The 26,481-nt window shown below is 31.0% G+C and overlaps 1 protein-coding gene across 1 annotated transcript; it reads right to left on the bottom strand.

Annotated features, from left to right (window-relative positions):
• Positions 1 to 758: 758 nt before the first annotated feature.
• Positions 759 to 25,815, bottom strand: LOC113403301 (lissencephaly-1 homolog). Its single transcript, XM_026643801.2, has 10 exons — positions 25,655 to 25,815; positions 22,072 to 22,213; positions 10,265 to 10,418; positions 7,383 to 7,529; positions 5,656 to 5,812; positions 5,284 to 5,461; positions 4,950 to 5,085; positions 4,355 to 4,510; positions 3,837 to 4,032; positions 759 to 2,976 (listed from the first exon to the last, which is right to left on the bottom strand). The coding sequence occupies exons 2-10, from the start codon at positions 22,107 to 22,109 to the stop codon at positions 2,903 to 2,905; spliced, it is 1,236 nt and encodes a 411-aa protein (XP_026499586.1). The 5' UTR covers positions 22,110 to 22,213; positions 25,655 to 25,815; the 3' UTR covers positions 759 to 2,902.
• Between the last annotated feature and the right edge of the window lie 666 nt (positions 25,816 to 26,481).

Raw genomic sequence — 26,481 nt, 5'->3', positions numbered from 1 at the left:
AAAACCTGACACCAGCTTTAAGTATTATATGTACAGGTGTGTATTCTGTGTTGTCCTCATTTTTCAACCGTATCTTTGTTCTTGTGAAAACATAGCACCACTCACATCTCACGTATAAAATACGTAGTTTTTTGATTAATCTGTTTTTGTATTACTAAATTTTCATCGCAATTTACGCAATTTCCCGGTATGTAGGAGCGAGTGAAGGTATCACCCCCGAGGAGAGCTACTTCGAGCCATGAGCGGAACACAGTACGCGAAGGGCCGAGCATACGATTTATCAACACCTTTCCCCGTTCTATTCGCTCCACACCAAAAACGGCCATCACAGAGGTTTTAGTGGAAATTAAAGTAAAAAAAGACGAGGACGAGATCTAGGCTTACAGCAAATTTCGATTTTGTCAGCATATTCCTAAATAGCTAGTCTCATTACATTTTAGAGCCAAATTTAATATTCTATCAATTTTACACAAAATGTACAATGGTACCTGACGTAAATCAGAAATACGACTCAATTTTTATGTTATTGAACCGATACCCATTTTTAATGTTTAATTATTTCTACAAACTTTACGTTTAGTTAAAAAGTATACGGAATGAATATTGTAAAAGTGAAAAAAGGATATAGCATGAAGCATATAGAGAAAAAGTCATTTACAGAGAAAAGGAGAGCAATTTACGTCTCCCGGCTTTATATTAATAAGCATAGAATGCAGGCAGAGGGGAATTATTTTAGGCATGAAAAAATAAATAAAGACTTCATAAATTACATATTTAATTGATTTATTTACAGAAAATATTAGACCAAATTCTATTAAATTTTGGTTGTTCATTTTCTATATAAATTTAGACAAAATACAATGGTTAAATGGGCACACAAAATCCTCTGATAATATTATTAAGAGACCAAGACTGAACTATGTTGGAAGAGGATTTCGGCAGTCGATTGACATACATATTCAGTTGATATTATAAGCAATTTACTTTGACATGAGTGCAAATACTATTTACTCGATTATAGTAATACAAATTTCTTATTTATGTAAGTCGTACAATATATTTTGCAAGCTATAACTTATTAATGACTTTTTATATAGATCAAGGAGATTACATAAAAAGTTTAAAATTTGAATATAGATGTACAAACGGTTATGATTTCAGTAATGTAGCTTGGAGTTTCTAAGAATATCTAATCATTATAATATCTATACTGACACCAGAATTATTAACGATAAATTGATTTAATCATCTAATATATTTAAAAGTTTATTTATTTATTTATTTATTTAATATATTTCCGCTATTTAAGTTAGATAAAGGGAGATTATAAACATGTATATTCATTACTACTATGTGATAATTTTAAAGACAAATAACTTAATATATAATCTCCTTGATACTACCAATCTACATTGATTAAGCAAATGGCCATGTGGTACCATGTTATGTAATATTTGCAGCGATAATTTCGCTTAAAGTATAAAATAGCTAAGCCGTAATTTGCAGGTTCAAAACATTCAATTTACTTTACATGGTATCACAGTAGCTCTTCATTTGTAATTCATACATTTAATCATGTGCTAGCACTGCAAAGCATCTAATAGTATGACAATACTCAATACTACGACTACTACTAAATTCTATAAAATATCGGGCAACCAAATTCCTCGATATCGATAATAAATAACTAGAAAGGGGCATCAGTAATTATCTTTGTGTCTAGCTACCACAAACAGCATAGTTAATAAAAAAGAATAATTATAATGTATATCACACGCTTCTCTTTATGTTGATTATAATATAGTATGTTGTAAATTCAAACAACTTAAAACCGATATAAGGGTATTTATTGTATGGTAGACTATTGCAAGAAACCACTTAATTAGTAATTTAAAGCGCTAGCTCATAAAACAAGTTCGTTTGAGACATTTCAAATTAAAACATCGAAGACATAAATAAATAGTAAAAAATCTTTAAAATATAACACTCTAACTTATAGTTAAAGTTTTGAATTGACAAAACTTAAAATAAGTCCTTTTAAAACTGCAATTTGTTACAAACAAAGCATACATTATCTTCATCAGCATCACACTTATTGCAATAGAACTAAACAATCATTTATTTAGTTTCTTGTCCCTTTAGATATCCATTAATGCTGTTAGCAGAAATGCAAACAAACATAATGAGGATCAATCGAGCAGAGACAAAAAAAGAATTAAAATCTTTATTATGTACAAGAAAATTTGAATGAGTTTTTAATGTGATTCACATAAAATGACTAAATCCAGGTTGATTGTCATGAATAACCATCAATATTAAATTTAATAAAACTAAATTATAAGTAAACGAATTAAGGTACAAGTTTTATAGAGTGGACAAGTAAGAAAACATTAACTATTCATACCAAATAAAGTTACATCTAAACGCTCTTACGAATAAACAATAACTATAAAATAAAATAGAATAATGAAAAGTTAAATTATAACACAGCTTTTACTCCTCGTTCCATCGTTCAATCGGGTATATGACGAATGCTACGTCATTATATTTTTAGAAATTTACTAAAATCAGACATAACAAAATTAACTATTCACATACAATAATTATCTATGAGCCGTTAAGTTTTAATGGAATGTGTTACTCTAATCAATAGACCATACGAATAGAAGTGTGATAGACAGGTTTACAATTTCGACATAGCATTGTCAGGTACACCACATTAGATCGCAATGAACGGAAGGAAGAAACAATATCAATAAATTATCAAAACTATTTATTCGTTTCTTTGAATGATTTTACCATTAAAATCGAAACTTAATGCTCTCATTGAAGTTTTATTAAATGTGAAAAATAATGATAAAAATATCATCGGTGAGTTTAAGTTACTAAAATGGCAATGCTCTTAGCGACACTCCCAAACTTTGACGGTCTGATCGACGCTGCCCGATATCACATATGGCAAGTTCCTGTGGAAATCTGTAAAAAATAAAAGTTTTTAATAAAAATATATCAATTCTGAAACACCGGCGTATAATTTTTTTTATGAAATGTTATGTGCTTTAGTGTAGACACTACAAAGTTTATGGTAAGTATGACTTGACTTTTTACGATCAGCCAAATTTACATTTACGTCTTAATTCATGTACAATGAACATTCATGTAATTTAATATACATGAGACTATATAACTTACCAATGAACACTTGTTTTAAATCTTATTTTATAATATTGATTTAGATAAAAAAGCATGAAAAAAGGCTATTGTTGATTTTTATGCAAAAAAACAAAACAATATTACATGTATGACTTTTTACAAAGTATTTTACTCTTCGTCCCCGTTGCGTTAAGATACCAACTCATATAATGTCAGTTGACATTTTATCTATCAATAATTAGTATGATTTTAACTGCCGCGACCTAAAAGCAGACTATTAAAGTTATTGTAGTATTGTATTAAAAAGCGAGTGTCGATTGGCGCAAATAAATAGGTAAAGTTCAAGAGTCTGGCCAGTGTTATTCCCGAGACCCCGCTCCTACGTTACGCAAAAAGTTTTTTTTACACTAATGCTTTCTATACACCATATAAATTATTTTAAAAAATAACATAAAATTACGTTTAAAACCAATAAAATATACCGTTCCCTAGCATTTATTACCAATTCACTCAATAATTTAAGTGTAATTACCCTGACACACTCACTGTTAAAACCAGTACAAAATAATAAGAAGTATGGCTACTCTGTAATAGATTATGTGATCAATGAGCAGTAAACACCCTATCACTAAGCTATAGAGGACGTCAACGATGCCCCTGATAAAATAAGAATGAATACAAACCAAGACTGGTAGCGAAGTGTTGGTGCGCGTACAGCGTCTTGAGGCACCTGGTGTGCGCCACGTCCCAGACGCGCAGGGTCTTGTCGTCGGACGCGGTGAGCAGGTACCGGCCGCCGGGGTGCCACACCGCGCCGCGCACCCAGTTGTCGTGCCCCACCAGCGTCGCCAGGCACTGACCCGTACTGACGTCCCAGATCTGAAATACGGTGACCATTTTATCGTATATAAATACACTGAGAGCCACTAGATAACGAGGGCCCTGCATTGAAATTCATTACCTCCTACCTTAATGCAAGAGTTTTGAAGGTTAACGGTAAAATCAAATGTTAAATTTTAGGAACTCTCCTATTCTGAATATATGTATGTAAATGATTTACCTTATTTTGTAAATAAGACTTGCGACATTGTACTATTTGCAGATGATACATCTCTGGGACATTTCGGGCTATTAACTAAGCTTAGCTGTATAGTTCGTTGTAACAATATTACTTATTCACTATTGTTTAAAAGTTTCATACCTTCACAGACTTGTCGCGAGATCCGCTTGCGAGGAACGGTCCTTGGTGATTAGCGCGTCGGTTGTCTCCGCCGGCCGCTTCGTTGACCGCGGAGGCGGCCGACTCGGGCGCCCACGACACGCACTCCACGACGTGCTCGTGTTCGCGGAGCTCCATCTGTTCAAACAGATAAGTCTTAATCAATAACTTGTATGTTTAATTAATATATAATTAATCCTATGACATACAACAATGATTTTTTAAAAAAATATATCCTAGCCTGTTTACCTGGGTCACTGAAAGATTTTATAACAGTAGATTTAGTAAAACACTCGTGATAACTAAAGTGTTCAGTTTCAATGATAATACAATCAAATCAAAACGTTGTTTCTCTCGCAATACCAAAACCACTTCCCGATCAAATTAATTTACGATTATAAATTAACAAGAAGGTAATCCTGTAACATATTTTATTTCTTTCTTGAAGTCAGCCCAATTGCGACTCACTATTTGGGGAACGCTATACAATACAAATTACGTAGTCGTTACTTTGTTTGAAACATTGATATATCAGCTTCTAGTTTAGTTATGTACTAGATATGATTATAATATATACCTTGCACTCATTGGTGTCCGCGTTCCAGATGCGCACGGTCTGGTCGTTGGAGCACGACGCCAGCAGCGTGCCGTCCGCAGACACGCGCACCATGCGCACCCATTCGCGGTGACCTTTGTATGTTTTCACACAGTATCTACAAGAAAAAAACAACATATTTAATCATAACATTTCAATTTGTGTAACCCGCATTAAAGCTACTTATTACTATAGTTTCTTTGAAAGTTTAATAGTGCATAAAGTATAATACAAAATACATCAGTGAAACAGAAATGTTTTAAACAATTTCCTTATAATTAATGCGTAATATAAAACACTAGTAGTGACAACATACCCTGTAGCCACTTCCCACGCCTTGATCGTCTTGTCCCGACTGGCTGAATATACGATATCACCACTGGGAGAGAACGCAACGGACGAGACGTTGTGATCATGACCGTGCATAGTTTTAATGCATTCATATGTCTGGTTGAAATCCCACAACTTGATCGACATATCTGCACTGCAGGACACTTTAAATAAAAAAATATATAATTTAGTTTAAATCGCCTTCCATATTCCTCGCAAAGAAAATTTAATTAACAGCCATCACAAAATTAACATAATAGGATTATTTATATAAACTAATCTGAATTCAAAAAATATAATATCCTATCAGCTGATTGAACGTAACGAATTTATTAAATAAAAATAAACGGTACTTTACCAAGTAGTTTGCCATGATGGTCGAAAGCGATGTCCTGAACGGAGTCGGTATGGCCCTTCAGGGATCGTTCGTAGTCGCCATTCTCAAAATCCCATACTTTGATTGTCGCATCCTCACTCGAGGACACCAATAAACTGAACACTGGATGAAATATTACCTGCGGATGACAACGAAAAAACAATAGAGAAATTATTCGCATATACAATTTGTAACTTTAATATCACTACATTGAAGTTGCAATTACATATGCCTCTATTTTGAAATTTCCGAAAACTTATCTATCCATGAATATGTCATGCAAGATCTGTCATCAACTTCGCTTAGTTCGACTGGTAGAGAAAGTGACTTTTCTTTGGGCACCTTCTCATTTGCCAGGATATTTTTTTTATAATGATTATCATATAAGTGACCACGATGCAATGTCAAATTATTGTAATGGTTCTCGTTGTTTTGTGTCCCTATATTAGGAGTCTTTGAGCGCTTGTGGCATATTTGCCAGCAGTTTTTTTAATTGTTTTGACTACATACTTAATGCATCAATATTTCTTATAGAATACAGTTGCATCTTTTATAGTTTTATTTTATTTTAAGCTTGATACATAAGTATCTCCCACTCCAATCCCCCCAACTCCAAATGAGTGGCATCACGTAAATATTATTTTATTTATGGTTTTATACGAACTTATAGTGTTTGTTTCCCAAATTAAATGGTACTCCATATACAGTGGTAATAAAAGCTTGACTTAAAGAAATATATATCGGGTAATATAATGAGTATCCACTGAGTTTTACGAAAATAAACATAGAAGGGTCTCAAAAGTGTTATCAGCTGAGATTGTTCACATCAGCATCCGGAGTAAAAAAATCATTCTATCAAATTACGAGTCTGTAGTTCTTATACAGAATATAATATTTGATCGCTTTTTTTTTAGTGTGTTTGTAACCTCATGTGGTACCGTCGTTACTTCTGATTTTCCATAACACAAGTGCTTTAGCTACTTACATTGGGATCAGATTAATGTATGTGTTGTTGTCCTATTTTTTTTTTTTAATTTTCATTTAAGTAAGGATTCGACAAACTTTTAAGCCGACCCTTCATCACTATCAAACCGCCTAAGGACACCTTTTTCGGGGGGTTTGTTTTTCACCACCATACTGGTGATTTAGGCACTTAAGCGCCCGTTAGTAAACGTAAACACTCCCTAACACCTACAAGAAGAGATTGTTTAATTCAACTCTATTTAAAAAATAAATAAAAAGATCGTGATGAAACAGGTTTACAATTATTGCATCAAACAGATCTAATACATCCTAACGTGTCCATTTAAAGTCAAGGTTTAAGCGCAGTAAATTATTGGAAACACTTTAGACCTTGTCTCTCTCTTCTCACAAACTAGTACTTTGCGGAAATCGATTATAGGATTGGTAAGGAAATTGACAAATACATTAACGGCAATAGTACATAAAAGTTCCTAACTTGCAATATAAAGTATATTAGTTAATATATATTAAAACTAAGTACCGAATGTATGTAACAACAAATAACATATTCAGTTTATTAAGTAATTATTCCGTTTGAGATAATTGAGATAAACTAAGTATATTTTGCAACAACTTCTGTTATTTAAGTTGTATGCAAATATATTTATTTGAGATAATTTTCGTTTTGCAATTTTTTCAAGGTACCTCATACAAGAAGCATTTAGAATTATTTTTATATCATGTACCTTTGTAATGGTGGCCCGATGACCGGTGAGACAGAACTTCTCGGGCGGACGTGGAATCCACTCGGTCGGCGTGCGCTTTGCTCTCGTGGGCGCTCCCTCTATGAATTCCTTCTGTGCCTCGGAAAGTTTGGACTCCAATTCCATTACCTGGAAAATAAAAATAAAGCATTTTAATCCTATAATAACTTTTAAATGATGATGTACCTATAATTTTTAGACAAGTAGACAAGCAGCATTTTCAAACTAACTTGTTAAGTTTATATCAGCTTCTTATCTGTGTAAATTAGAGTAACTTTAAGAAAAAATACCTAATGAACTTACGATCATTTTATAAATAGATGCTTGAAATAAAGGTATATTAAATATATAATATTTTGTTTACTGAACTTCGTAATAATAAATAACAAAAGCCATAGACAGACTTCTTAAATATTCAGTTTTTAGTCCACACAATAAATCCATCGAAATAGAATATAATTAATATTTGTGTCTTTACAGCGATATGTTAATATTTTTTTTTATAACAAAGTCAATGTCAATATTTACATTCAGTTTTCTATGAATAATGACTATATTCATATTGTATGGCTGAATAAACATTTTTTTTGCGTTCGATAGTCTGTTAGTTGAAGAATGTTACAATATAAAATTACTTCACGTTACAACCAAGAGAGGACATTAGTCCTCTACGATAAACGTAAGCTGTAACGTAAGAAATCAACTAAGGTGCAACTGAAATCGTCTTCCCGGAAAAACTATGAAATATATAAAACATTGTACGTACAAAACATCGAAAATGACATTTGTTATTTTCAAAAACGTACAGAATTAAAAGGATGTATAAAACATTGAGATATAAGTCGCAGGAAGCATTTATAACTTATAAAAAAATTAAAAGCAAGATTACGCAATTATAAACATCCTTTCATATTATTGTCAGATTAAATTACAGTAATTTTAAGAAAAAGTCACGGGTGTCGCTTTGCTTTGTAATAAATATATGTACTTGCTAGTTACGGACGCGCAGATTGTTTGTCGTGATAGAGCCTTTATTATAAAACATGTATGCATTGTTGTGTTTAAAATATTACGTATTACATAATCATATTACTGTACCATCGCGATTTATAAATTTTCTTTGTGTAATCAAATCAAATCAAAATATACTTTATTCAAGTAGGGTTTTACAGGCACTTTTGAATCGTCATTTAACAAACTATTTTAAGTAAAGCTACCACCGGTTCGGAATATAGATTCTACCCAGAAGAACCGGCAAGAAACTCAGTAGTTACTCTTTTTCAACATCTAAAAATACAGTAATGTTAGTTAAATACAACTATATATGTATGTTATGTCTCCCGCCTGGAACTCAACGAGCATTAACTCCAAGCTTTTTTTAATAATAAATATGCCTTCTTTACCAATGTATTTTTTACAAATGACTTGAATCTATGAAACGGCAAAGTTAAAAATGTCTGCGGAATATTATTATAGAAACGGATACCTTGTCCTAAGAATGATTTATTGACTTTGCGGAGCCGAAAATTTGGCGTGATTGGATGATAAAATGATATTCTGTGTCATAGAGCCTTAAGTCATAACGTATTTAAAGCTGGACTTTGTTTACTTAGTGGTTGATCTTTGCGCAGGCCCACCTGAGTAGGTACCACCTATTCATCACATATTGTACCACCGAAAAAGCACTGATTGGTACTGTTGAGTTCCGGTTTGATGGATGGAGTTAGTGTTACCACAGGCACATGGGATATAATATCTTAGTCTATAGATCTGTGACGCATTGCCGATGTAAGGAATGATTAATATTTCTTCAGCGCAAATGTCCTGTTATGATATGACTGCTTAGCATTTACCCGGCTATGTTACTATTACATATACATATATATTTATCTAAATAAGAGTATTTCGTAGCATAATACGAGCGAGTTCAATCCGTAGATCTCTTCTATAAGAACTAAATCAAAACTCAACTCGATTCGACTCAAATACCAGAATATGATATGCAACATTGATTATTTATAAAGTTATAACATTTAGAGGATAGCTGTATCAAAGTAGCGTAGAAGCATAAGTCAGTTTCCAATATTTCATGAGTGAGATCCGAAGTGAGTACTGAATAGCACTGCTGACCTAAAAATGTCGCAGCAGCGATCGATCGGTACACTGCTAGGTCGACTCGGAGATTTTCCTACACGATGCCTTCTTAGCTCGACAATGACCGCACCCGTCCCTCTTTGGGAAACATCCATTCATACGTCAATGATATTGATAGTGATTAGTGATGTAAACGTGTCGAGATTACGTCGCTCATTATGAAGCAAATTACTTGGGCACGCTTTGCGAAAGGTTGTTCGTATCCCACGGAGTCGCTCCAAATCAAACATGCCTCAAATAAATAGGCTTTTCTTACAGGCTTTGGAATTTTAACCGTTTTACAACATTTTACTATCGATTCGGAACATTGATTTTATCGACAAGAAATGGCGAGAGAGTAAATTTCTCTTGTCCACAAATTAAATATATTCCGGAAGAAAACTTAAGTAAACGAATACGAACTCCACATTTTTATCATCTACATCATACTAGACTTCTTAAGTTTCTCTATCTAGTATTTATTAAATTATAAGCTCCATTTTTAATTTGATAATATTATTATAGCAGTAGATAAATACGTTACCCAAGGATGTACAAAACATTTCTATTAAACAATTTACTTATATATGTATAATTGTATATACATTATATAACATCTAAATAAGCTGTTGTTGTATTAGGTAGAATGTAGATCATTTATATTTTGTTAAAAAACATAAAATCTTTAATGATTTTTAATTTAATAAGACCATTAGTATTTCAAAATATACCTTTTTCTGAAGTCTGATAACCGACGTCCACTTCTTCTCGAGTAGGCCACCAAACTTGCGATCCATTTCGCCGGTCATTTCAGCTTCTTTCTTAAACGCTTCCAGCGCGTCATTGTAGCCATTGCTGCCCAGGTAGTCGGCGATCGCTTTGTTCCTATCGATGGATGCAAATAGATTTATTTAATAATTATTTTCAATTGTACTAAGCGAGTGAGTTATTAACGCTCGATTGATTTAAGAATTCAATTCCTTGGTGATCTTATCTAAAATAGCGGTACAAAAATAACTAGCGATAGGAGTTTGTCTCTGTATAGGGACCACTTATTCGTTACAAATCCTACCGGCAAATAGCAATATGTATTTAGTATTATGTTCCGACTTCAAGCGTAAATACAGACAACGCTTAAAAGAAAGTATTGTCGTTGTTCCTTTTTGTATTGTAGTCACAATAATAGAATTATATAAATATCATTAAAATAACACAATAGAGGTACTTGTTTACTAATAATTAATAAAATAACTAAAATACTTTTCTTTAATTAATCCATTATAAGAGATAGAGTACGACGTTTGATAATAATAAATCTTCAGGAAGACGACAGTTACACGAATGACTCAGATGAAGAGTAAGAATTTACAAATATAGCTTATTTCGTATTTGTAAAATATATAATGTAAATTCGCATATAGATTATTTTTACTAATTAAAAAATATATAATTTTTCTACGTGAGATATACAATCGCTTGTATTACGCACACACTTACAACTATAGTGTTCCGTAAGCCGCGTCCGGACGAGACAGAATAATAAAAAATCAATGACCCAACGAGTCATAGGGTAATGGTGGGGCTGTATGATATACCTTTTTAACCCCACACACGAAATATAGATACGACATTTTTATGTATTATTTTCTAATGCCAATTTTTACAACCATCTCAGCCGCAAGATTCGAATTAACGTAATTTGATTCTTTTTATTAATAAATAATTCTACCACTATACTTACTTAATACAAATTTAAAATTAAATTTAGATACATAAACAGTTCAGTAGCTAAGTTACAATTAAGATATTTTGTATTATCATTTTAATCCTGTCTTATCATATTAATCCTGTGCACGTTATTAACGAAGAGGATGCTGAAAGAAGAGTTGGTTTCTGTAGATTCATGCTTAATGAGGATTTAGAAGATGCATCTCTTTTTTAAAAAATCCTCTGGACCGACAAATTCAAATTTGATCAAGATGATATTACTAACTACCACAATAAACATTATTGGAGTGAAAAAAGCAATCTAAATACTGAAAAAGCAGCTTACGAAGATATTTTGGCAAAAAATGTTTAGCCTCCTCGAAGACGTACCTTTGGCTACTAGGCAAAATATGATATACCAGCAAGACGGATGTTCTGCACATTTTGGTATCAATGCTAGGCGATGGCTTGATAGCCATTTTCCTAATCGTTGGATAGGCCGAAGGGGACCCATCCCGTGGCCCGCGAGGAGTCCGGACTTAACGCCGGTTGATTTCTATATTTGGGGTCACATTAAATCCCTAGTTTATGATGTCTCGCCTGTTTCATCCGGGGAAGAAATCAAAATAAGAATTATGAACGCTTCAAATACAATGCTGAATAATTTGACTAGTTCGGTAGTTAAGTCACAACTTAGAAAAAGAATGCGACTTTGCGTTCGCAATAGGGGAAGTCACTTCGAGCAAGAACTAGGGTAAATTACAAAATATCTTAAGTGTAACTTAGCTACTGAACTGTTTATGAATCTAAATTTAATTTTAAATTTGTATTAAGTAAGTAAGTTAAGTAAATAAATAAGTTTTTTTACATTGGTTATCATTTTAAATCAATTTTGTGGGAATTTTAAAGAGCGACCTTTAGTACGAATTCGGTCATGTTCGAATAGGAATTTCCACCAGCGTCCTTTCTAATCATTTTATTTCGGTTGCTTTGAAATAAATTCCTAGTTTTTATACTTTTTCGGAAAGTAAATTAAACGATTATGTTTTTAAAATAATCTGCAGAACAAGTTTCATAATGTTTTTTTTTGGTTTTCAGGCGTATTTGAGGGAAAAAAATTAAAAAATATTGAAAAATATCGTTTTCCGTCTCGCATTTTTATATTTATATTTGGACCGATAATTATTTTTTAAATATTTAAAAATATCCAGTGTTTAATCGTTTTTATAAATCAGAAGAAAAAAGTAGATTTTAATCGAAACTTTTTTTTAATATAATTTTTGAAGTTGCAATTTTGACTTATTTTGAAAAAATCTAAAAAACGCGATAGCTCAAAAATGGTTCACTTTTGCATCATGCATATGGGGGTTAAAATTATTGCAAATAGTCACCCCTATCACCTCCTAACGGGAATACGTCGAATTACCAATAACCTGTATAAATCTTATTTTTCAAATGACTGATCATTTTATAGCTTAATAATTACGGCAAAAACAATTATGCAACGGATGCTATCAGCAATTTTTTTTATGAATATACTTTTGTTTAAAAAAAAATTGATTCGTAAAAGTACTATTACACAGTACAGTTCTTAATATATGACCAGTGTTATTTCAGGATTTTCGGGAACACCAATAACAAGGTTTTATGTTGCTAAAGGTCAGCAGCATGTGGCTTCGAACTTGTCCTAAATAGATAAGCCGGTTTTGTAACCTCCATGGCCCGCATCCACGATTTCCACATTTCCTTCAATATTCGGCAGAAATCGTTTAGTGCGCAGGTGCAAGACGCTAATATTAAAAAATTAATCGAGGTTTGTATGCACCACAAGTCTAGCTCATGGAATAATTATCCATTTTAATATATATTTCATTGGATGAAATTTGGTTGAACTTATTTTAGACTTTTTTTTTAAATCATATTATTCAGCACTGTCCATAAAAGCTACATTAATATTTGTTTTGCTATTTCAAAACCACTCAAATCTATCTTTAATAATGATTATAATATATATTATTGGAGACTTCAATGATTTTGTATATAATTTTGTTTTATTGTTTTTTTTTTCCTTATTTAAAAATGCATGTTGTTTGAGGTTGATCTATCATTGATCATTCATGTACTTAATTAAATGTATTGAATCAATGTATGTGTAGGAAACACATTAAAATAAACGAAGCAATTTGAAGATTGTATATTCTGTTGTCAATAGTTTACGTAAGCGCGACTGCAATTTCGCTACAAGCCGCGCGCCGCGGGCAGAACTGGCCATTTTTATTTTCGTTTCGTTATTAAATGTAACAGATTAAGAATTTTTGACGCTCAGCGATAAAAGTAAGTTATGTATTCGATTAGGTCATACTTTTGACTTTAATATTTTATGTAAAAGTAAAAACATTTATATCTATTACTAATCGGGCAGCCGAGCGTTTCGTCTCCGGCCGTTCGTTTATAAGGTTTTTGAATGAGGTTCATTTCTCGCTTGTTTAATATGTCAGATACCTAGCCGGTGAAACTAAATCGATTCTAAGACAATCAGCATTGCAGGGGCTCCTATTGTTTGCGTGGGAGCGTACAACTTACAACTTTTATTTTTAAGTATAAAGATATAGCGGTTCTATTATAGTACACGTGTATATTATACGTCTAAAGCGATCTCTTCAATTTAAATTATGGTCACAAGAGCAAATTAACTCTATTACATATAAATAGTTCTATAAAGATAATACACAGCTATTTATGTAACAGCTAAATATGAATTGATTTTAAATCTAAAAATAATTTACTTTAACTTAATTACATCGATTACAATCTTTAATCTCTATAAAAATACAAAAGGGTTCCGTCTTTATTATTAAGTATCATAAAGAGATCAGCGGGTATTAATTCTAATTACAAATAAATCGGATAATATTTTAACACGAACGAACCGATTCTGCGTGACTACGGCGGATGCAGTTTGCCGAAACGTCGAACTGTGTAAAAAATAATGTATGATCGCAATATTAACTTCGTAACATTTATTTTTAGTAAACGTATTAAATATACATATAATCAAATATAAGGAGTTTTGTTGATATTATTAATAATAAACAATCCTTGCAAATGTTCTGTTTTAGACTTATCTCTTAAATTAATTTGATAAAACGTGTTTCTTTTTTTTTTCTTTGTGGATATTATTGTTCTATTGGTTTCAGTACACAATCATTCCGCCAATGTCAATGTTATTGTAAATGCTTGTTAATAATAGAAAACACGCAGCTACTTAAGACTTGCTATCTTTATTTAGGCAACGTATGAATTAACATCAACAAAATTTACCAAATGAAATCAACCCCATGCATGGTACGACGTTACAAGTGTGTTCGTACCGTTAAATTCGACTTTAATCATAAAAAAAACTTTCATACCTATTCGTAGTTTTGCATAACATGCGATCTAATTGAACACCGCTACGAATCTAATCCTTGGGCAGTACAAAAGTTCAGTAGAGACGATGGAGCATAGCGAAAGTGGTTTCGTGCGTGGAGGCGCGGGCCGAACGGGGGCCGCTTGAGAAAATAACTTTCACGGTACATTTCCGTCGATATAAATCCAATTAAAGGGCACTTACACGCTATTACAATTTCTTAGCGGTATCAATGCCACTTCGTATTTACTCAACACAGCACCTCTATTGTCAACTCATTGAAACTTATACACTCAAGACGACTCAATTAGATGAAGAAAAAAAACTTTTTTTTTCTTTAGTAAAACTATTGTTTATTAGGACCAGGATATTACTTCTTAGTGACGTGCTTTCACAATGCGCTTGTGTTTACCATTTTGCTTATTACATGACATGGTCGATAATCGCCATTAACATATGCTAATCTTATTAAACGACGTAGTTCAACGAATAAATAGCAAATACTAATGACTAATATAAGCGATAGGAACGTATTACAGACATTATACCAGAAGTAATTGATTCAATTATGTTTAACGTCAGTTACAGCCATTAAGAGTACTGTTACTTGTATAGAATTAAATACAAATCAATGTTAACGAACCCATTGGGTCAGTTTGTTTCAAAACCGTCGTCTAGTAACAGGACCACAGTAATAGAAATACAAATGGCTTTGTAACGAAGACGTAGTATGACAAATGCAATTAAAGAAATTAGTATAAGTGGCACGTAGCAACTAATTTGCATAGCCACACGTGATCGGAATAAGTTTAAAAACTGTGTTTCCAAAATTGTTTTACGCGGGTGTTTCGTTAGTCGGCGAGAGCCCATGTCGCAATGATCTTTGTTAAACTTATTAACCGAAATTGGTTTGAATTTTCATAATTTTACGAAACTTAATTAATATAATTGATCCTCTATAGAACGTCGGGAGATAAATTAATACGTATATTTCGGCAACGAAACGTTAACTATTACGTCATCCACCTTACGCATTGATGTGTTTATTTATACACCTACACATTGCATTCATGGTTTCTCAATATATATTTTTTAATGTCCAAAACAAGGAAATTTCGAGATACGTTTTAATTTTATTTAAAAACAGCTTATAAATGATTTAAAACCTATTTCAAAGATTATTGCAACTAGCTTTTATATTTGAATAAGAGCTATACTTACGTATGTATTTGAAATCTAGTTCTTGAAACATAATGCGACGAGTAGTACAAAATATCAATAAATACCTAATAGTATTATATATATCTCATGAACTATTTTATATTATATATAATACATTTGATCCTATTTTTATATCAAGGGTCCATTATTTATTTCTAAAAATATACGATGAATTAGGTTTCGTTCATCGCATTCCTGTCGCTAAGAATGAGAGGGGTAGTCGCCTACGCGGCTCGGTTATCGATCGAGTAGAGGCGCCGACCGGCGTCGACAGAACTACGTCATTGCGATTCCCCTTTGTACAAATATATCTTCAACTTTGCCATTAATGTGGGATGAAAAGATTTCAATGAAACTACCTAAATTAAAATTATTCACGGTGAAATAACAAATTCAAATATAATACAATTTCTTTAACAACACTTCTCTACTTTACTAAGGGTACACTTTAAAACTACTTTACAAACTTTGTAGATTTCTTCATAATTATTTTTTGCATATTATGATATTAATTCTAGCAGTTTATATACATCCCCATAGAAAATAACTTGAACTACCAAATTTACAATGATAACGAAGAAAGTAGTGATCATAAATAATCCAAGATGTTCCATTTAGGTAAAAATTTTAATTTTTCGAGGAATCGAGCACAACACAAGGTTTGCGTTTGAAGAAAAGTTAAGGAGAAGGTCGACGACTTAAAACACGTTATAAAGCCAACGGCATCAACCTAATCTTTAAGTAAAATTTAGTTCAACGAAATAAATCATTAGTAATCGTTCGAAATACAAAAAGGCTAGAGGAATACGAGATAATTATTTCACTACGTTCACGAAGGCCACATCGACCTTATCAGGCATTCAAGGCGAACTTATATATGAGCAATGTAATAGGGATGCATGCAGAATATTGCGGCACGCGGCAGAGTAACTAGCGGATGGAGTCCGGCGACCGGTGCAGACTGCATTCCAAACGATCCGCGACAACTCGATCGGACAACGGCTCTTAGTACCCTACAATAGTTTATAAATTTTTTAGGTCTCAATCACATACTATTTTAGCTAAACAATGTAGAACCTCAAATTAATATGTTGTCTTATGTTGGATAAACTTTAAACCAATCTTGCACAAGTTACCGAGAAAATATTACAATTAAAAATAAAATAGTTTTTCCATAGGTTTTTATGTTCTTAGCTGTCTATTATATAGGAACATATAAGTAGCAAGTTATATTACTTCTTTTTTCATAAATATGAGTTAAAATTAATATAATGACTCCAGAATTCATACCAAATATATAGTATTTATGAAAAAGGTACATTCTAAAAACGACGATAAATTAATGAAGATACTAAAGAGTTTAATATTTTGCAAACCTACTTCAAAGTAACAAGTTCAAAGTTACTTAGCCGTGTAGTAAAGTTAGTTGGCCCGAAGGCAGTTAAAAAAGGTTGTAAATTTATAACATCAAAGTTTTCGTCTACTTTTTATTGTTTATTTTACAATAATTTAAATAAGCAGATGGCATACCGTTGTAATATATTTGAAATGCACTTACAGTACTTACAAGAATATATTTTTACAAGAATTACATAAAAATAATAAACTTAGTGATAAATGTAAAAATACGATATATAATTATTAAGATAATTACTGGTACATACATATACATGTAGTACATCCAGTTGTAAAAACAGTTTGCTATGTGTGAAGTGCAATCTAACAAATATTAATAATAATCTGTTATTCAAGCACCTGTCGGCAACAATATTAAAAAAAACAACAATGAATGACACAACAGATTAAACCATCAAACCAAACGCAGCATATAGACTATAAAACTTGCCGCGACTCAATGACAAACACGATGACTCACATTTCGTTTATCAGATGTCAGTAACGTTCAGGAATGAAGATATCTCAAGGCCGTCAACTAGACTAGGGCAATGTGTTTCAAACAAGCTGCTTATTTTAGGAACACCTGAATTACCCACACGTTTATTTACGTAATTAAGTAGCCGGTAATAACTGTCAACGGGCCGCGCCGGTCCGTTAGAGTTCAATAGGCTGGGTCGATAGCTTGTGCCGAATGTTTAAAACTAGTAAATCGCTTTCTCGTATCTCATACGGTATTGCATAAGAAGATAACAATCTTGATCGATTATGTTAAAAGTATGACGTAAGTTAATTTTTCACTATGTCAATGTAAGGTAGGTCTCGAATCGTTTTGTATAATTCAGTGCCAATGGGAGGTCTTGTAAGATAGTTATCACAGGTCGTTTGAATATTATATACAATGGGAATAATTTATGAAATTTGTTCCACTTTCACTATCCAGTGTAAATACTCGTTCATGTTCATTCGTTCCATAATGATATTGAGATGAATCAACCTGATACACTATGAGATTACATGGATATTTGCTTGTACAATAACTATTATTAATGTTAAACTAGGCTATTTATACATTCATATTAAAATTTCAAACAGAGCCTGATACGAAAACAAGTTCTTAAAACTAAAGGTGTTCTTTAATTTGTGACATTATACATTTTTGTTTTGATACTCAAACGAGTATACTTAAATGAGTACTTCGAATTGGTAAAAACATACAGCGTGTTTTTTTTTTAATAAAAATATGTAAACAACTATAACTTTTTATTTTACAATCAATTGAGAGCCAAACTACATATCGGTACAGACTCATACATCCTAATGCACGCCCGTCGACGTTTAGAAGATCAACAATAATTATATAAGAATACAAAGTTTTCTTGTATCTGTTATAGTTTTGGCAGCGTTCGCTTGGAAAGGCCAGGCGGACCGACAATTTTCTTTCCGACTACGATGACGTAACAAGCTATATATCAAAAATGTCTCCACATATAAACGTACCACATAATATTTATATCCTAAATCTATCATTATAAGAAAGTTTTATATCGATCTATAATATATCTATAATATATAAATAAACTAATATCTACACCAAATAAGCAAAGGTAACATTTAAAAAAATTGTACTAAATCATTGACTATTGCTTCGTAAAATATCACCAACATACCTAAAAGTTGATTACGAAACACAAGTCTTTTAGATTTAATATTTACAATTTGTTATAATATATTTTAATAGCAGATGCAGTCACTAACCCTTATTGTTATCGCAGTAGGTTCGGAATGTTGCATTTCCTATGATAATTTTATTATATAGTAGAATAAAACTCAGCGATGGTAAGTATGGATTGTAACAATGCGTGATATTAACATTATTTTATAGACCTTATATAAATTGTTTTTAATTTTTAATGTATTTTATTGTTATACTGAGGTATTATTATTTAATTCTCTCGGTTCAATTATATTTTTCAACAAATAACTAAATTTCACCTTAACAAAGAAAGTGATCAAAACGTTATTATTTCCAACAACCTTGTAATATATTTATTACTAGCGCTCCTAATAGAATTTGGGAACAAGCGTGACAAAGTGTGAGCGCAAACACAGGTGCATTCTTAATTTTTTAGTGTTATTGTCATAGGGGCAACCGCTTTACTTGCGCTTAGGGTTGCCAGGTCGCCAAACCTAATAGCCGGACAGACCAGCAAGTTCGGCCGGACATTTGGGTATAAAGTCTGGACACCCTACATTATTGAAGGTATTGTATATCAGTATTAATAGATGCGATAAAATAATTGCATGCAAGTCAAGCTTTTCTGATTATTGCTAATCTCATATTTACCATGAATCTTGTTAATTTCTAATGAAATATAAATAAAATCGAATGTATCTCGTTTGTGAAATAAATAAATAAAATATAAAAGTCTAACAAAATCGGGACAAGTCGGACACCGTCTATTTTGGCCGGACATGCAATCAAAAAGCCTAACTATGTCCGACTTTATCTCCGCGGTAGGAGCGTAGGTGAACATGTCATCTTCCAATATCAATGGCGCTATCGAATTTTATAATAGATAGACCTAAATAGTTAAATGGGCCCGTCCAGGTTTGAACCCAAGACCTCATAATCTGCAACGGCAAATATTACGAATGCGAATATTATCAAAATATATTTTTTTAATAAATTACAGGTTTTTTTTAAATATTTGAAAATTAAAGATGTTATAACATTATTAGCATATTTATATAAATTTAAATAAAATATAAGTTGTATTTTGTCAATAAAATTATCATACGTGAAAAAATAACACTTTTATTCATAATATAAAACACTTACTTATAAAGTCGTAACTAACGGTTGCGACATTTACCGATCAAGAATAATGTCCAAGTGCAACACGAATGATACGAAGGACATAATGACATTCATTTTATAAGTTTACATAATAATATTATAAGAATACACTTGCATACTTATTTGTACATGCACTATTTGATCCATATTTTAAAGGTTATCTTAGTTTAACAGCACACACACACAAGTCTATGCGTGAAGCATTTTTGCGGTTTTCTACTTATAAACTATATTTTTTATGACACGATAATATATTATGCCACATTCCTTAGAAATAAATTACGAATAGCTTGTAAGTTTATTTTATTAATTAAGATTAATGAAACAGACTTTATATCATTGCGATACGGTAGAGTATTAAAGTTCGTGAAATCAAAACGAAATAATGGATCGGATCTCGAGCTTGGTCAATTATTCCGAGTTAATCTAAGTTGAATAGGTCGTGGTTTTCCTTTCACTTTGATCACTATGAGTTTGAAAAACATATCAAGCAAGCATAGGACACTCAGGTCATAGTACTGCAATCCGGCATGAGATAAAACCGCAGTTGATTGCATTACGAGTACATTCACATACATTACATACACGCGGAAACCATAACGCATTTTTATCAGAATAAAATATTGTTATTAGTTCTTTGCCTCTACGAGCGGACATTTACCGGAGATAATGACTAGTTAAAAGTACCGTAAATTTTAACTAATTTGAAATTGTAATTCCCTGATACTATTCTTCGAACAATAATTAATCCTAGATATCAATTTACTGATAACGATTACACTTTACGGTAACGATCACTTGATGTTATCTATAGGCATATTAAACCGAATAAGTTTTGTGTTGACTGTTGAGATTTCTAGGTTTATAAAGAAAGTTATACTCCGGTAACCACCGTCGAAGTCGCCGACAGCGGGGTCAATGACTTAACGCTATAGGAACACTGTTACTTTCAAAGGTCGAGAGACGTTCAGGGCGCCCAAGCAACCAAATTTTAAGTGACCTGATTAATACTTTTGTAGTTAGCAAAAATTAAAATTTCAACATTATTAATTACGCGTAAAAAGTCTTTTAAGTTACATGTGCTGAAACGTATCCTAAGATATATGTTTTTAGGTGTTAGTTAGTAAAGATATATATCTATGCACGCTAATGTCTAGAATAATATATAAGGTAAGTTTATATACTTAAACTTTATAGATTCATATTTTATATACCTTATTTTAAATAAGTAAAGTTGGCTAAAACTTTAATGTGTTCATACATAGGGCTTCGCTATCATAAAACGTCGCATCGTATCGTCAAAACAACATCCGTTTCCGCGATGTAGTTACATGACTTAATATGTAACCTGTCACCGAAAGCTGGCAGGTCTTGACATAAACAAGTTATGAACAAACTTAAAATAAAACGAGTTATAACTTACATTAATACGATGATAGTATTCTGTTCACTAAAGTATAGCATGACATTGCATCAATAATCTATCTCTGTTTAATCAATCTATATGTTTGTAACATATTTCCCAGAAAAAATATGTTTTTCATTTAACACGAAGTATATAATTTTTATAAAAACTGGAGCACATTTTTGTAACACGATTTAAAAAAAAACCCTCTTCTGAACCGGCGCCGAGGCAACATGTGATAAGATCTTATAAAATAAACAAAAACGCACAAAAACTTCAAGGCACGGGCCTTGTTTTAATTTAAAAACACATTACTACGTATTAAAGCAACTAGTTTGTTTTAAGCAATTTTCCATTAATATTTTTGAGGACATAATCATTATACCTTTTCAAATAAAGATAGAATATTAAAAAACTTTAATATAATATCCAATAATTAATGACTCTAACAATTAAAGTAAAACCGAAAGTTTAAAGTTTTAAATTAACCAATTTAATTAAATCTTTATAGTCTTAAATATATATTATATTGTGTACTCACAGCTCCTCTCGTTGCCGTTGTGACAACACCATTTTCATTGTGGTCGGCTTATTCTTGAGGCGGCGAGCCCTGGAGGTTCACTGCACTTGAGTCTCACAAATTCACGCGGGCGACGGCGGAAGCGCCGTTGCCATTATCACATCTGTTAAAAAAAAATACACATTAAAAGCTGCATAATATATAAACTTGCCAAAAAATAATGAACTTAAAGTTTATTAACATTTAAAAGCAACATTCTGTCACACAATATTGAAAGAATGATGTATGGTCAGCAGCTGCCTGTACGAGGCCACTGGTGTCTTGAGAGGCTATTAATTTCCAATTAAACATTATGACCTATTCAAGAGAATACCTACAAAACGAATTAAGAACATTTTTTATGTTTAATTATTACTAAACATCCTAGAAAAACACAGTTTTTGTTCTTCGATAATTTCAAAAGGAAGGTCCTTATGAAGAATGATTCCATTTTTATCTGCGTTTGCCATTTTATTTATTATTTATGGCTATGGATTAAACAATTTCATTTAACGATCATCTTATATATATAAACATATTATATGTAAGTTCTTATTGTATGAGTCTGGCCTCCATATTAGATTATACTTGACTATTTTACCCACTATGTTAGGAAAGTTATAAAGTTTAAAGCTAAAGATAAATATTTAAAAAATATTTAATTATAATTAAATATTTAGGATGATAGCTTAGAAATGTAAGTGGTTTTTTTTGTAATGTTCCAAATGTTAATTATTAATTTAAAAAAAATAATATTATTCTAAATTAATTCATGAAAGAATATCAATTATAATCATATATATTATAAATATTCTTGTCTGATAAAATCAGAAATTATTTTCAGAATCAGAATCAGATCAGAATGGTGGTGGTAGTGGTGGTGGTGTATTATTTGGTAAATTTATAATTGGCATTTAAGTTTTAACATTTGGTAAAAATAATTTATGTATGTTATAATGGAAAAATTTAACAAACAGCTGCAGGATAACATTTTGATAATTTTTTGACTAATATATAATAAGTTATTTTTATATTGAATCTTGTAAAATGTCAAATCTTGTAAATTGTGAAATATTTATGAATAAGATTTTTTTACATGACTGACTTTTTACATGAACATAGCAAAAGATGCTACATTTTAAAAATAATATAATGTGTGCTAAGATTTTCCTTGTCTAATATTGACTAAATTAAAAAATATGCAAATATTAGGGTAAAGTACATTGAATTTTTTTTTATATATGTAAAGTTTAAGATAAAATAAATTTAAATTCTGAATAAAAAAGTAACAAGTGACAGTATTATTTAAATAATATTATATATCATAAACAAAAGTAAGGTCACCTCAAATATTATAACATCAACCACAAATGATATTAGATCTTAAAATAAACATTTTACAATAAACTGGTTTTGTTTATAAATATCAAACCTTAGCAACTAGAATAGAATAAAGAATAAATTAGTAGTAGTCTCTAAAAATTGTAATGCTTAGGAAATAGTATCCCTCTTCAGCTAATGAAAAGTATTTGGAGTTTGTTCCAGTAGGCTGTACCATGACTAGAACTACCACTCTGTAGAAGAAATTAAAATTGGGACTGTTGTTATGTAATAAACATACTAAGCCTGCAGTAATAATTGAAATGTATTATGTATGTATATTTAAACAGTTATATATTTCTAGCATGAAGAAATTATAACATATTTTACAAGTTATTTTAATTAGAACACACTAGATATTGCTGATAGTTTTATTTTATCTTTATCTTTGTAGAATTACTCACAATCATATTTACTGATAGTGACATTTAAAATAGAAACCTTGTTATAGTAATTGCTATGATACAGATATAAATATACCAGTGTTGCAGTAATACACCGGATGAACATACAAAAAAACCTCATTTCAATGTAAACTTTAAAAACAATTTGATAGTATGTTTGGGAGATATTTCCTCTCATGTTATGCAGTTTTATTATTTAAGTATTTTACAACTGAAGCTAATTTTGTAAAATCTTTTATACTAAAACCACTTTAATCATTGTTCAGTAAGGCTTTTCCTAATGCAATAAGCATTTTTTTTTCTTTTACCCCAAATGTAGACTAGTACAATTGATAATTTGGTGTATGCACAATACACACATTCAATTATCCCATCTTTATAATCAAAACAAAAGCTCAGGAATGATAATTATTTAATTGCATACATATTTCTATATTATTCTATCGATGAGGAATGAAATAAAAACCCAAAGGTTTAAATAATAATGGGTTTCTATCCTTAAAATCCATTCCATTAAAAAAAACATGATTTGTAATGTTAACATTATGATAAAACTAATATGGCTAGAACAGAAAAGATAGCCATTTGATATATGTCCTGGTAAACTTTCTTAAGACAATATTATATTGCTTTCATACCATCATAGTATAAACTAAAGTGACAATGTTCTTTCTTTAATTTTGTAGCATTTGCCTTATTTTTTGTTATCTTCTTTATTGTTCATATCCATGTCTTGTTGAATTATACATATTGACCTATTATAGTTTCATTACAGTTTATAAGATCTCATAAATTTCTTAAATACAGTCAAACAATCATAAAAAAAATCTGAACAAAGATGAATTAGAGATCTCATCCAGCCAGCCTTTACTGGTACTGCTAAGAAAATAAATCACATTGGTAGATAAATAGTGTAAAAATACATCAGAGGAAAGGAAGAAAGGCTAGAGAGCCTAAATGGTATTTTTAGGAAATAAGGTTTACTAACTTAACTTTATACAGTAAGCATTTTTTTTTGCAAAAAAAGAAATTGTGTAACTCGAAATGCTTAACATTCAAGGTTTTAAAAGTATTATAGTTAATGGCTTTCTTTTGAGAAATCAATAAAGTAATGCAATGAGAAAAATATATTATTATATAATTATAAACATTATATTTTGCAATTTCTGTGATCATTTTATTAAGAAATGTAACAAATTTCATTTAAAAACCTAATTACAAAAAAAACACTATGATGAACATTCGGTTATAATGCCAATGATTAATGAATTATACAATAAAGATAACATTACGATACGTTCAGCAAATGATAATTAATTCGATCAAATATACTAGTACCTATCAGGCGAATATATATAACATAAAATCGTATAATTTGCACTATATTTAAAATAAAAATACAATTATAACAAACGTGTTATCAACAATCGCAGTATATTTTATTGAATCAGTGAAGAGTTCTTCTCAAGCCAATATTATTTTGCGCGAAATAATAAAATGAAATTGAATGACCATCACACCAAAATGACTCAGTTTAAAACGTCAAAAACCATACTGTCAATTTGCCACATCAACGTATAGAACAATTTTAACTAAAATATCAAAATGCCGTTTGTTCTAGTAAAACTGTTTGAATCAAATATTAAATTATGTAGCTCTAAGAAATTTGGCAAATATCGGAACGGCCATATTGAACAGACAGTAATTGAAATGTTAGATACGATTCCCTCGAACTTCCAATAGTATTTAGTTAGTATTCACGTTATTTAAAGCATACTTACAAAACCTAAAAACACTCAAAATTGCACTTTCTTTTTGAAAATAGCACACACAGAAAACACAGTACACCCAAGACTCGAGGCAGAAAACCGTTTCGTTGCAATGACTCAAATTCACTCACTTCAATATACTACTACAATGGCGAGTTTCGATTTTTCTTTTTTTCCTTCTTTCGAACTAACGATTTACAACGCCATCTATTTTCTTCCTTGGAAAACATGTTTAATAAAATGGTAACACTTTGATTTAAAAGAGATGATTGTCAAAATTCCTATACGAAAGAGCGAGTACGACTGTAATGTGTAGTTCGTTTTTAATAAATTAAAAATCACTAATAAATAGTCATATTGTTATTTTTAAGGTCTTTTAATGTTTAATAATTTATCAGTGATTAAAATTATTTTTTCACTGTCGAACTGAAAACAAAAGAGTTATAAAAATTTCTTTCACGTTTGTATGTATAATATCTTTTATAAAAATTTAGAGCTACTTATATTTCATATAACTTTTCTATGAGTTTTTATATCCCTTAGGGAAAGTACAAGAAAATATTTTATGAGTTAGTCTAGCACAACATATGACAGTTACACATTCTCGCCGTAGAAGATACTTAATATGTTGATACATTATGTATATCGATTAATAAGAAATATGCAATATTATTGTTTTTAATCTTTTTATTTCATTATTTTTTGTCATAAGTCTGTGTTTTTTATATAAATCTATAAATTTATTTTTTATAAAAATATATAAATGTCACCTAAGAAAGTGATATTCGTGTATTTTAAGTAATAATTGATGAAAATAAAACATATTTCATAATTTTGTA

This window comes from Vanessa tameamea, chromosome 13 (assembly GCF_037043105.1).
Source record: "Vanessa tameamea isolate UH-Manoa-2023 chromosome 13, ilVanTame1 primary haplotype, whole genome shotgun sequence".
In the NCBI taxonomy this organism is placed as follows: Eukaryota; Metazoa; Arthropoda; class Insecta; order Lepidoptera; family Nymphalidae; genus Vanessa; species Vanessa tameamea.
The sequence above is the reverse complement of the archived record's forward strand: the minus strand, read 5'-3'. Positions and strand labels throughout refer to the sequence as shown.

Bases quoted from the DNA above. Each gene is read 5' to 3' on its own strand.
- LOC113403301 (XM_026643801.2), bottom strand. From the start codon at position 22,109: ATGAAAATGGTGTTGTCACAACGGCAACGAGAGGAGCT. The intron at 10,419-22,071 runs GTGAGTACACAA...ATCCATCGATAG, and splicing joins CAACGGCAACGAGAGGAGCT to GAACAAAGCGATCGCCGACT. The intron at 5,462-5,655 runs GTAAAGTACCGT...TTTTATTTAAAG, and splicing joins CCATCATGGCAAACTACTTG to TGTCCTGCAGTGCAGATATG.